The sequence below is a fragment of the Saimiri boliviensis genome, chromosome 12 (assembly GCF_048565385.1).
Source record: "Saimiri boliviensis isolate mSaiBol1 chromosome 12, mSaiBol1.pri, whole genome shotgun sequence".
Lineage (NCBI taxonomy): Eukaryota > Metazoa > Chordata > Mammalia > Primates > Cebidae > Saimiri > Saimiri boliviensis.
In genome coordinates this window covers 13,033,776-13,047,598 of record NC_133460.1, presented here as the reverse complement: position 1 = coordinate 13,047,598, position 13,823 = coordinate 13,033,776, and the positions used below count along the sequence as shown (strand labels likewise).

The following is a 13,823-nucleotide window of genomic DNA, read 5'->3' as shown; positions in this document are numbered from 1 at the left end:
ATATGGCTGGATCCAGGACCTCATATAATGTCATGGGGACTCTTGATCTGTATTTCTCAGTATGGATGTCATTTTTCAAGGAGGCTCTCTCTAAGAGGGGACAAAGATGGCTACAAGCTCTCCACAGACACCAAAAATAATGCCAGTTTTCTAGAAAAAAAAAGAAACAAAAACCTCGGTGCCCGAGTTGACATCCATCCCTGCTGCAATCACTGCAGTCAGACAGACGGGTTGCTTTGATTGGCCAAGCGTGGGTCAGGAGCCCACTTTGTGGGGCATGGGGTGGAGTCAGCCTCATGCAAACCACTAAAGGCAGCTCAGATTGAGGAGCTCTTTGGGAAGAGACGCCGGGCAAGCAGCAGCAGCAGGTACCCCCTCCGCATCCCTAGTGCTCTGTGATATAGGCAGAGGTAAGAATTAAGAGGGATGAGGAGTTTTTTGTCTGTTTGCTTTTTTAAAGACAGGGGCTCACTCTTTCATTCAGGCTGGAGTGCAGTGGTGCAATCAAGGCTCACTGCAGCCCAGACCTCCTACACTCAAGCAATCCTCCTTCCTCAGCCTCCTGAGTAGCTGGGACCACGGGGGTGCGCCACCTGGCTAACATAGTTTTACTTCTATTTTTCTTTTTGGTAGAGACAAGGTCTTGCTATGTTGGTCAAGGTGGGGATGAGGAATCTTGAACCTGGGCAAAGGAATTCACACTTTCTGCTGTGCTGTGGTCAAGATAAAGCCATCATCAGGGAGTGATGGGGACTGAGCTGTGTCAGGGCTCACGCTGTGGCTGGGGTGATGGATGTGGACAGAATAGCGTTGGGGAGGGGGGCGCAGACACAGACTCCCCCTCCTGCGATCAGAGGCCACTTCTTCAAAGCGTGTTAATGGGGCCTCTGCCGGGGTTGGAATCACACAGGCTCCATATTCCTAAAAGCAGGTTGAAATCGCATCTGCCCCAGCGTGATTTTATTTGAGTAGCGATGCTATTGCTTAGGATGACGCTGCAGTTAAAATTTTAAGTGCACTTATTTATAGAAAATACGTTAAAATATATATTAGGATAAACACCAGTACACACGATGTACCAATATGGCTAAAATTTTGGAAGTGAGATATTTGGGCATCTCCCGGCTAGATCATTCTGAGACCCTTCCATTTCTGATGCTCTATATACTTATCAATTACAGCTGCTAGTTGTGTTTTTTTGCGACGGGGGCCGTGCCCAGGGTTTTATGCAAATCACCTCCTTGAATTCTCATAAGCAGCCTGGAAGCAGGCCTTGCCGTTTCCACGCTACAAGGCTCAGAGCAGGTGGGGGACTGGCCTGGAGCCACACAGCTGAGCATCTGAACCTCCTGGCCCCCAGCCCATGCCCTGCATCAGCGGTTCTTTGGTGACTTTGTGAAGGAGGTCAGAGGGAACTATGAATGGGGCCAGGATCTTTGGGAAGATCCTGGCACAGAGGCGGAGGGTCTTCCCTTTGTGGAGATGGCACCTAGAGAAAGCCAGCCTATCACTTGCTTCCTGCAGGGAGCATCTCTCTTGGGTTTAGCTTTTACCTCCATTCTTTTTGTGTGTGTGTGATGGAGTTTTGCTCGTGTTACCCAGGCTGGAGTGCAATGGCACGATCTCAGCTCACCGCAACCTCCGCCTTCTGGGTTCAAGCAATTCTCCTGCCTCAGCCTCCCAAGTAGCTGGGACTACAGGCATGCGCCACCATGCCCAGCTGATTTTTGTATTTTCAGTAGAGACGGGGTTTCACCATGTTGGCCAGGATGGTCTCGATCTCTTGACCTCATGATCCACCCATCTCGGCCTCCCAAAGTGCTGGGATTACAGGCGTGAGCCACCACACCCGGCCTTCTTTCTTCTTTAGATAGATAAATACAGAAGTTTAATTTCATGCAATGCTATATTGATAGGCCCAGCAAAGGCAAAATAGTCACTAATCTCCCATCACCTGCTGGGCATGGTGGCACACACCTGTCATCCGAGCACTTTGAGAGGCCAAGGAGGAGGATCACTTGAGCCCAGGAGTTTGAGACCAGTCTTGGCAACATACCAAGACGTCATCTCTACACAAATGTTTTCAAAATGAGCCGGGCATGGTGGCATGTGCCTTTAGTCCCAGCTACTCAGGAGGCTGATGCAGGAGGATCACTTGAGCCCAGGATGTTGAGGCTGCAGTGAGCCGTGATTGTGCCACTGCACTCTAGCCTGGACAACAGATTATGACCCCATCTCTAAAAGTGCTAAAATAAAATCATAAAAAATTCACTTCGCATTTGGGACATGATGGTGAGGCAGGAAGAAGGCAGGAGAAGGGATTCTCAGGGTGAATCTACCATTTCTAAGAGGTGGGAGTTCTTGGGGTCATCCACAGGGGCCCCCAGGATCTTGCTTTTTTCTTAAGACAGTTCCAAGAATCTGGAGCAAGTCTTCCTGGGAAGAGACAGGATGAGGGGAGGCAGGGGGCGCCCTGAACCCCGCCTGGGCTCACCCTCCGCTGTCGTCTCTTGCAGGTCCGTGGGAGTCAGCATGCCACGTGGCTCGGCCGTCGCCTTGCTCCTGCTGCTGCTCCAGGGAGGTAAGTGGCTGCCCTGTGGTCTGCAGGTGGGGAGGGCCCCCATCCCAGAGCTGAGCTGGGGCTGTGCTGTCTTTGTGGGCGCAAAAACACGGCTAGAGTCCACAGATCCAGAATGGATGGCACCCGTGCCCTTGAGGCCGACACAACTCCAGTAGCCAGCTCTCCACTAACCAGAGTCCATCCACCAAAGCACCCCATGAACCAGAAGTGGGACACACGAGTCTCAGGTGGCTCAGCCTGAGGACTGTGGCATAGGGTGCCGCTGCGGGGATGACAGGCTTCATCCTTTATTTCCCCTGCGCTGTGCCTTGGCTGGCTCCCAACTCTCTGAGTGAGGAAGTTCTGCCTTCCATCTAACCTCGGTTTCTCCTTCTGTAATGACTCTCCTTGGAAATGTTGTTCAGCAATCACTGGGCTGGGTGGGGTGGCTCATACCTGTAATCCCAGAACTTTGGGAGGCCAAGGCGAGGAGTATGTCGCCGGAGCTCCAGACTAGCCTGGGCAACATGGCAAAACCCTGTCTTTGCAAAAGAAGAAGAAAAGCCAGGCATGGTGGCACACACTTGTAGGCTGAAGCAGGAGGATTGCTTGAATCTGGGAGGTGGAGGTTGCAGTGAGCCAAGGTGACACCACTGTACTCCATCTAGCCTGGGCCACAGAGCGAGACCGTGTCTAACAACAGCAAACAAACAACAAAAAAAACAATAGCTGGATTCTTAGCAGGCACTGGTGGCCCCTGGGTTGGGGATGGGAGGAAGAGCCAAAAGGAGACCGAATCTTGGTAGGCAGTCCCCGGGGGACAAGATGTTGAGGTCAGAGGGGACCATGTCAGAAAGCAGAGCTGGGAAGGGCAGGAATCTGACTGAGGGGGGCACTATCTAGGACTAAGAGATCCCGAGGGCCTTCCTGGAGGAGGGGGCCGTGAGGAGGCAGGATCCAGCACAGGCTTGTGTAGAGGCCGGCCTAGGGGCGGGGGAGGAACTGAATGGCTGCTCTGCTGACTCATGGGCATTTTTCTCTGGTTTTTACCAGAAGACCCAGCACTTCAAATAGCTCCTTCAGGAAACAGATGTCGAGCTTTGATTTTCCCTTTCTGAGTGGCGACCATCCCCGTCTGGGTTCTAAAAAGCCTTTGGGTCACCCACCGTGGCTCCACAACTGGCAGGTGCAGCTAACAAGCCGGGGCTGCAGGCAGAGCTCCGAGCATCATCTCATTCCAGTCTCCCAACAGCCCCGCACGGCCCCTGTTGTAATGACGCCCAGCTTTCGGTTGAGGAAACGGAGGCTCAGAGAGGCTAAGGACAGGTGCATGGCCACATCACTGGGCAGAGGCAGAGCTGGGACCTGTTCCCTGCTCTTGGAGTCTTAGTCTGTTTATGCTGCTGTGACGGAATACATGAGACTGGGTCATTTATAAATAACAGTATTGCTCACAGTTGTTGGGGCTGGGAAGTCCAAAGGCAAGGCATCAGCTTTTTTTTTTTTGAGACTGAGTCTTGCTTTCTCACCCAGGCTGGAGTGCAATGGTGTAATCTCGGCTCACAGCAACCTCTGCTTTCCGGGTTCAAGAGATTCTCGTGCCTCAGCCTCCTGATTAACTAAGATTACAGGCACACACCATGGCTAATTTTTGTATTTTTAGTAGAGATGGGGTTTCACCATGTTGCCCAGGCTGGTCTTGAACCCCTGACCTCAAATGATCCGCCCACCTTGGCCTCCCAAAGTGCTGGGATTACAGGCCTGAGCCAACACACCCAGTCCCCATCTTTGCTTCTAAATGCCACCCTGAATGTTGCACCCTCCAGAGCGGATGCAAGCTGGGTTCTCATGTGGCAGAAGGGACAGAAGGGCAAAGCGGGGCTGAACGTTGGGTTCCTCCAGCCCTCTTGTAGGATCAATAATTCATTCAGGGGGGCTCTGCCTCCATCACGTAATCGCCTCCTAGAGTTCCCGCCTTTTAATATGATCACATTGGCAACTGAGCCTCAGCATATGAATTCTGGGGAGACACAGACATTCAAACCATAGCCTGGCCCTCATCGCCGCGCTGTGCTGCTACCTGTTGAGTGATCGCTGTGTACGGGCGTCTGCTGCACAGGTGCAATCTCATCTCAGCACCTTGGCACCCTCTAGGGCAAGCGGCATCTCCGGCTTACACGTGGGGAGGAGAAGCAGTTTTGACTCACGTGTTTACAGTCACAGAGCTGGGGACGGCACAGCCACTTGCGCGCCTCTCACTGCCTCCTGCACACTGTCATAACCCCAGACGTGGCATGGCCTGGGGGCTCTCTGCACTGTGGCTGGGGGCACTCGCCACGCATTTGCCCACCTTCTCATCCCTGGTGCCACCTCCAGGCCAGTTCAGAGGCTGCTGTTGCCTCCCTAGGTTTGGAGACAAACCCCATCCCTTGGTAGCTTTGAACCTGGCTAGGAATGGCAGCTCCTCTCCCAATTCCTAGAGCCTTGAGAAAGAACCGCAAAGATATAAACGCAGAGACGACACAGCTACTGAGAGGCTCTGGGTTGAGGCTTTGTCAAAATCAGTCCTGTTTCCTCTGCCAAGTGCTGGAACTAGCTCCTCGGCATCCCACTCACGAGTCCTGTGTGCCTCCCGGAGGAAAGCCCCTCCTAGAGCAAGATTTATGTCCATGACTCAGACCCCTCGGCAGCCACTGCCTGGAGAGCTGTGTTGAGGATTCTGAGGTCACACCTAGGGGAGAGAGTGCTGTGATCCATTAGCAATGCCTGCCGTGTGCACCACTGTGAAAAACTAGCATAGACTAGGTTTTTTTCCTCCCTGGGTGAGTGTCTCAGCGGCTCAGACCAAGAGAGATGAGAGGCGTGGTCTAGTGTTGAAGCCTCAGTGTTCTCATCTCTAAAATGGACTAAAGGATGTTTCCAGCCACAGTATTCTTGACTCCGAATACTGGTTCGGTCCTAGAGTGAGAGGCAAGAAGGGAACGTCCCCCCACCACCTCGTGGGTCTCCATTAGTCAAGGAACATTAGGAAAAAGCCACTGAAAATGAACCCACTTAAAAAGAGGAACAGGCCAGGCATGATGGCTCATGCCTGTAATCCCAGCACTTTGGGAGGCCGAGGTGGGTGGATCGCTTGAGGTCAGGAGATTGAGACCAGCCTGGGCAACATGGCGAAACTCCATCTCTACAAAAACATAAGAATTATCCACGCCTGATGGTGCACAACTACAGTCCCAGCTACTCGGGAAGCTGAAGTGGGAGGATTGCTTTAGCCCAGGAGGTGGAGGCTGCAGTGAGCCGAGATCGCACCACTGCACTCCAGCCTGGGTGACAGAGCAAGAGACCCTATCCAAAAAAAAAAAAAAAAAAAAAAAAAAAAAAAAAAGAGAGAGAGAGAGAGAGAGATGGAAGTACAGGTTTCTAGTAAATCGCAGCAAGAAATTGTGGAATTGGCATTCGAATATACAAAACAAAACCACAAATTATTCCATCGATCTTGTCCAACATTTAACAAAATTTAGATGATGATTACATCCCTGTTTTAGAACACAGTGAAACAACGTTTGGGAGTGGGATGGAAAGGTCCTAAGTCTTCCAGCAATATTGCCTCATAGGGCAAGAAATTGATGACTTCTTGGTGGCGGTGGAGGTGTCATTTTGGCCATAGGATAACGCAGACGTTTCTGCAAAGGTGTCGGAGGGCTTCGCAGTTTTCTGACGGGTTTCCTACTCTTTGAAGCACTTCCTGAATCCGCGAGGGTGGGGGTCCTGTGGAGCCAGCTTCTACAGAGCCCAGGCCTCGTCCTTGTCTGGATGTTGGGACGTTTTCGGCATGAGGCCCCGACCCTCTCGGGGTGTGTGGGTGTGCACTGGCGGAGGGCCTGCCACATCTGGGGGCATTTAGGATATTGCCATTCTGAGTGGGAGCTTGGCCGGGTGCAGGGCTCCAGCGGAGGGTGCTGAGCTGGGGACCAGCAGTTTCATGTTATTTGCCATCACGAGTGTGCTGTCTTCCCAGCCAGCCTTGGAAGGTTGGTGCTCAGACAAGGAATTTGCAGGTGGTGAGGCCCCAGGCTTATACCTTAGCAGCCCTTGGGTCCTCACGTTCGTCCAGGCCCAAGGACCCTGCACCCACTCTTCCTCCCGCCCTCGCGGGGGTGGAGGGGAAGCCCTGCAATCTCAAGCCACCCCCCACTGAGGCCTCTCTCCCCAATAATCCTCCAGGCTGGGGCTGCCCCGCCCTCGTCTGCTACACAGATTATCTCCAGACGGTCATCTGCATCCTGGAGATGTGGAGCCTCCACCCCAGCACGCTGACCCTCACCTGGTAAGTGGCCAGGCCTCGCCAGTCCCAGGGATGCAACCCACGGTGCCCGCTCAGTGATTCCACCCCCAGGAGGCCACTGTGCACGGAGGACCACAGTGCCCGCCTTTCAGGCCCCCAGCTACATGTTTCCCATGAATGGTCACTCCCGACCCTCACAATGATTACTCCCATTTTACAGTTGAGGACAATGAGGTTCAGAGAGGTTAAGCAACTCACCCAAGGTCACACAGCCAGTGAATGCTGGAGCTGGGATTCAAATTCAAACTCCCCAACTCCAAAGTCTGTGGGTTCCTTTGAGTCCATATGCAGCTCAAGATAAAGAAGAGTGTCCGTTATCCATCAGCTGATTCATTCACTCAAAACACATAGGCCACGTGCAGTGGCTCACGCTTCTAACCGCTTTGGGAGGCTGAAGAAGGAAGATCATTTGAGCCCAGGAGTTTGAGACCAGCCTGGGCCACATCACAAAATTCTGTCTCTACAAAAAATAAATCAGTTGGGTGTGGTGGCTCCATCCTGCAGTCCCAGCTACTTGAGAGTCTAAGGCAGAAGGACCAAGCTCAGAAGGTCAAGACTGCAGTGAGCCATGATCGCTTCTGCACTCCAGCCTGGACAGCAGAGCAAGATCCCATCTTAAAAACAAAACAAAGCATGTATTAAGTTCCTGCCAAACACTGCTGCAGGCACTGGGGATTCAGCAGAGCAAGGCTGACCAGAGACCAGACACCCTAGAACGGACATACCGCAGACAGAAGCACGAAACATCCAACAGGGTGCCTTCTCTTTTTTCTTTCTTTTTCTTTTTGAGACAGGGCCTTGCCCTGTTGCCCAGGCTGGAGTGTAGTGGTGTGATCAGAATTCACTATAGCCTCGCCCTCTTGGGCTCAAGGAATCCTTACCCCTCAGCCTCCCAAGTAGCTGGGACTACAGGCATGCATCACCACACCTGGAAAATGTTTGTAGTTTTTGGAAAGACAACGTTTTGCCATGTTGCCCAGGCTGGATTCCAACTCCTGGGCTCAAGTGATCTGCCCACTTCAGCCTCCCACAGTGCTGGGATTACAGGCCCAAACATAGGCTACTTTTCTTTTCTTTTTTTTTTTTTTTTTTGAGATGAAGTCTCACTCTGTCACCCAGCCTGGAGTGCAGTGGTATGATCTCGGCTCACTGCAACCTCCAATTCCCGGGTTCAAGAGATTCTCCTGCCTCAGCCTCCCAAGTAGTTGGGATTACAGGTGTGCACTACAACACCCAGCTAATTTTTGTGTTTTACGCAGAGACAGGGTTTTGTTATGTTTGCCAGGCTAGTCTCGAACTCCTGGCCTCAAGGGATCTGCCCACCTCTGCCTCCCAAAGTGTTGGGATTACAGGCATGAGACAATGGGCCCTGCCCCAAACAGAATACTTTCTAACAACAATGGGTGCTATAAAGAATGGGACACTGGGCATCAGGCAGAGGGACCACATCCTCTGGCGAGAAGGAGCCAGCCAGCCAGCAGGGGAAAAGCCAGTCCAGGCAGAGGGCACTGCCAGTGCGAAGGCCCTGTGGGAGAAGAGCCGGTGAGTTTGAGGAATAGCGAGGTCAGTGCGGCTGGAGTGCAGTGAGGCAGGGTTGGGGGTCAATAGCGAGCAAGTCCAGGCTGGGCGGCTTGGAAAGCATTTATTCAGCAGGGACTTCTACTCCAGCAAATTTAGCAGAGAACTCAGTCTACACATACCCGTTGGGCCTAGAGAGTGATCGTGTTCAGAACCTGAACATCTAGATAGGGAAATTAATATTTGGTGAACTCCTGGGCCGGGCGCAGTGGCTCAAGCCTGTAATCCCAGCACTTTGGGAGGCCGAGGTGGGTGGATCACGAGGTCGAGAGTTCGAGACCATCCTGGTCGACATGGTGAAACCCCGTCTCTACTAAAAATACAAAAATTCAGCTGGGCATGGTGGCGCATGCCTGTAATCCCAGCTACTCAGGAGGCTGAGGCAGGAGAATTGCCTGAACCCAGGAGGCGGAGGTTGCGGTGAGCCGAGATCGCGCCATTGCACTCCAGCCTGGGTAACAAGAGCGAAACTCCGTCTCAAAAAAAAAAAAAAAAAATTTGGTGAACTCCTATATATATTTCAAAACCCATCATTTTTATCCAGTGGGAGTTAAAAAGCCACAGCATTTCCCTAACCCCATCCCACCAGCTTTCCCAGAAGTCCAACCAGAGGAGGAGATGAGGTTCATTTAGCTCTCATCCTAGCCCTCAGCACAGGCTCTTATGAGGTATTCAGTGGGTGTTGGGGCCGAGCACAGTGGTTTACACCTGTAATCCCAGCACTTTGGGAGGCCGAGGCAAGCAGATCACTTGAGCCCAGGAGTTTGAGACCAGCCTAGGCAACATGGCGGGACCCCATCTCTACAGAAAATACAGAAAGTTAGCTGGGCATGGTGGTGCATGTCTGTAGTCCCAGCTACTCAGAACACTGAGGTAGGAGGATCAACAGAGCCCGGGAAGGTCGAGGCTGCAGTGAGCCATGATCCCACCATGACATTCCAGCCTAGGGGATAGAGTGAGACTGTCTCAAAAAAGTGGACATTGGACAGAAAGGAGAGAAGGAAACGCAAAATACCCAGCACCCTTCCTGTGGGACAGCCACCTGGGTGCTGGGACCGACTGGGATAGATTTAGGCTTGGTCCAAGAATGAATGGCCCAAATTTCCAAAACAGAGCTGCTGCCCTAAATGAGGTAGTGAGCTCCCGGTCCCTGGGAGGTATGCAAGCTGAGCCTGGACACAACTCATCAGGGATGGTGCAGGAGAGGGGATACCTTCCCTGGGAAAAGGTTGGTTGGACCAGGTGATCCCCCTCCCCGGGCCCTGCCTCAAATCCCTCCCAGCCCTGAGAGTCTAAGCTTCTGCGCTGGCCCTGAGCGTCGAGCCACCGCCATCCCCACCCCCGACCCTGGCTTCCAGCCATGACCGGCTGCTCTGTCCTTGAAGGCAAGACCAGTATGAAGAGCTGAAGGACGAGGTCACCTCCTGCAGCCTCCACAGGTCGGCCCACAACGCCACGCATGCCACGTATACCTGCCACATGGATGTGTTCCACTTCATGGCCGATGACATTTTCAGTGTCAACATCACAGATCAGTCTGGCAACTACTCCCAGGAGTGTGGCAGCTTTGTCCTGGCTGACAGCAGTGAGTATCCTGAGCCCCCAGGTTTAGGGTGGGGCTCAATCTTAGTGCACCACAGCCCCAGCCTCTCCAGGCTCAGGTGATCCTCCCACCCCAGCCTCCAGAGTCGCTGGGACAGCAGGTGTGTGCCACCATGCCCAGCTAATTTTTGGATTTTTAGTAGAGACAGGGTCTTGCCATGTTGCTCAGGCTGGTCTCAAACTCCTGGGCTCAAGTGATCCACCCGCCTTGGCCTCCCAAAGTGCTAGGATTATAGGTGGGGGCTGGTCCCCCTACTTGCTGTCCTCTGGACCAGCTCTTTCCCTTCCATCCGATCTAACCTGACCTATGCCTTCCTCATGTCTTAGAGTTCTGCTTTTGAGTCACACTATTTTTTTACTAAAGTGTGAAGGGTTGATAGTAGGTTTGAGCGATATGGAAGGAGCTGGTCTGGGACCTGGAACTTCTGGACTCATGTTCTGGCTCAGCCCTGCCCCTCTGTGTGACCATGGATGAGGCACACCTACCTCTGGGACAACTTCCCTACTTGTAGAGCAAATGTCCTTTTAACCGTGACTCTCTGGGATCCTGTCCCCATAATAAGGAGAGTGGAGGCCACTGAGTCACAGAAAAAAACCCTCCTGGGTTTCTTCCCCTTCATAAGCTTGAGGGAGGCCTGGAATTTCCCTCCAGGCTGGAGGTAGAGGGGGGTCCCAGGGGTAGGAGGGCCTGGTTGGTGGGAGCAGTTGTATCTGTGAGTTCAGAACCAGGGCGAGGTGGCTCACACCTGGAATTCCAACACTTTGGGAGGCTGAGGCAGGAGAATTGCTTGAACCTGGGAGCTCGAGACCAGGCCTGGGCAATATAGTGAGACCCCATCTCAGAACAACACAAAACGAGAATCGGGGCAGGGACCAGGCGTGGTGGCTCATTCCTGTAATCCCAGCCCTTTGGAAAGCCAAGGCGGGTCCGTCATTTGAGGTCAGGAGTTCAAGACCAGCCTGGGCAACAAGGTGAAACCCCGTCTCTACTAAAAACACAAAATAATTAGCCAGGCGTGGTGGCGCACACCTGTAGTCCCAGCTACTTGGGACGCCGAGGCAGGAGAATTGTTTGAACCTGCGAGACAGAGGTTGCAGTGAGCCACAATCACACCATTGCACTCCAGCCTGGGCGACAGAGTGAGACTCCATCACAAACAAAACAAAACCAAACCAGGGCAGGTCACGGAAGGGCCTGGAAGGTAGCTTTGGCGTGGTGGGCATGGTGTGTGTGTGTGTGTGTGTGTGTGTGTGTGTGTGTGTACCCAAAGCAACCCCAGAGGCAAACGTGCTGCAAAAAGAGCCTGTCCTTGGGGAGACCCCACCCCCAAGCTTGGGAGTTTCTGCCCTAAGATTCCCAGCGGAGGGGCTGGGTGATAAGAGGGTGTCTGTGATTCACACTCTGGGGGCCAGGTTTGCACCTCTTTGCTGACTGGGTGTCACACAGAGGGCCAGAGTAAACACACTCTCAGCACATGCACACTCACACATTCCCAGGGTCACAGACACACACACAGACTCAGAGATGCACCCTCAAACTCACAGATGTCTCCCTCGCCCAGCCTGCATGGAGAGGACAGAGGCCCACACTGTCTCTCTCTTTTGCTCTTTCTCTTTATGTATTTTTTTTGAGGCAGAGTCTCCCACTGTCACCTGGGCTGGAGTGCAGTGGCGCCATCTCAGCTCACCGCAGCCTCCACCTCCCAGGTTCAAACGATTCACCTGCCTCAGCCTCCTGAGTGGCTGGGATTACAGGCGTGCACCACCGTGCCCAGCTAGTTTTCATATTTTTAGTAGAGACGGGGTTTCACCACGTTGGCCAGGCTGGTCTCAAATCTCCTGACCTCGAGATCCGCCCACCTCGGCCTCCCAAAGTACTGGGATTACAGGCATGAGCCACGGCGCCCGGCGTCTTTTGCTCTCTTTCCCACACATACTCACACACACTTACACATACATGCACACACACCCACGCACACACATTCTAACACACACTTTCTAACACACATGCATTCACATCACGCACACATGCACTCTCACACCCGTGCACACACACGCACATGGACACACATGGACACACATGCACACATACATGTAGTCTCACACACGCACACACTCACATACACATGCACACACACCCACACACACGCATATACACTCTAACACACATTCACATCACGCACACACATGCACTCACGTGCACACATAGGTGGACACTCACACATGCACTCTCACACGTGTGCACACATGCACACACATACATGTAATCTCACACACTCTGTCTCAGTCCCACGGATCTGGGATCCAGGACATGAGGTCCCCCGCACATGCATGCACCATCTGGAGTGGGGGCCCCTCCAGCCTCTCTGAGTGGACTGAGGCAGGCAGCAGCCCCACTGCCCGGGCCACCCCCAACCCTACCCTTACAGCTTCTCAGAAGCAGAGAAGAACTGAGGGAAGAGAAGCCCCCACCTCCACTTGCCACTTCTCTTTGCAGCGTGAATCTAAGCATTTCTCTCTGGCATCCCCTCCCTCCTTGCCAGGATCTGCAGCTAGCCTGGGCCCAGCTGGGGCAGTGATTTTCTTTTCTTTTCTTTTCTTTTTTTTTTTTAGACAGAGTCTTGCTCTGTCGCCAGCGCTGGAGTGCAGTGGCGCAATCTCGGCTCACCGCAATCTCCACCTCTCAGGTTCAAGCGATTCTCCTGCCTCAGCCTCCCACGTAGCTGAGACTACAGGTGCCCACAACCACGCCCAGCTATTTTTTTGTATTTTTAGTAGAGATGGGGTTTCACTATGTTGGCTAGGCTGGTCTCAAACTCCTAATCTCATGATCCACCTGCCTCTGCCTCCCAAAGGGCTGGAATTACAGGCATGAGCCACCACACACATCCAGTAACTGATTTTCTGACCACCGCCTGCACAGGGTCCCTTCCTCCTTCTGGGCCCCAGGCCTCGCTGGGCTGAGCAGCCCCCCTTCCCGAGCCTCAGGCTTTGCAAACATCTCTGGAGCACCCATGGGGAAGTTCTCAGTACCCTGGTGTCTACTGGGACAGATCTTCACCCAGGCCACACAGGGAAGCCCGGAGCCGGCCTCCACCTGCCCCAGCGAAGACAAAAGAGGGGTTAGAAACTATTTCAGTCACACACATCCCATCGCTGGAACAGCAACAGCAACAACCCAGTGTTCACCGTGGCATTCTGTAAAATGTGCACCTTGGCCGGGCGCAGTGACTCATGCCTGTAATCCTGGCACTTTGGGAGGCCGAGGCCGGTGGAGCACAAGGTCAAGAGATCGAGACCATGCTGGCCAACATAGTGAAACACTGTCTCTACTAAAAATACAAAAACAAACTGGGCATGGTGGCCTATGCCTGTAGTCCCAGCTACTTGGGAAGCTGAGGCAGGAGAATCGCTTGAACCCAGGAGGCAGAGGTTGCAGTGAGCTGAGATCCAGCCTGATGACAGAGTGAGACTCCATCCCCACCAAAGAAAAACAAAACAAGACAAAGCAAAAAAAAAAAAAAAAAAAACGTGCACCTCTGTCACCTCGGGGTGTGGTGGGAGCCCTCAGCCATGCTTCAGTATCACAGGCAGCCTCAGAGCTCCTTTCTGGAAGCCTTGAAAGGTTCATTTGTTAATTTGGCAAATGTATATGAATATACAACAGCCCATTGCAGCCTGGAACTCCTGGGCTCTAGCGATCCTCCCAGTTCAGCCTGATTAGCTGGGACTACAGGT

At 53.0% G+C, this 13,823-nt stretch overlaps 1 protein-coding gene across 1 annotated transcript in view; it reads left to right on the top strand.

Annotated features, from left to right (window-relative positions):
• IL21R (interleukin 21 receptor) overlaps positions 1-13,823 on the top strand; it is a 51,148-nt gene that overhangs the window by 25,247 nt on the left and 12,078 nt on the right. Inside the window, 3 exon segments of the mRNA XM_010340813.3 lie at positions 2,517-2,581; positions 6,785-6,887; positions 9,869-10,068. Of these exon segments, the coding sequence (XP_010339115.2) occupies positions 2,517-2,581; positions 6,785-6,887; positions 9,869-10,068 (368 nt within the window).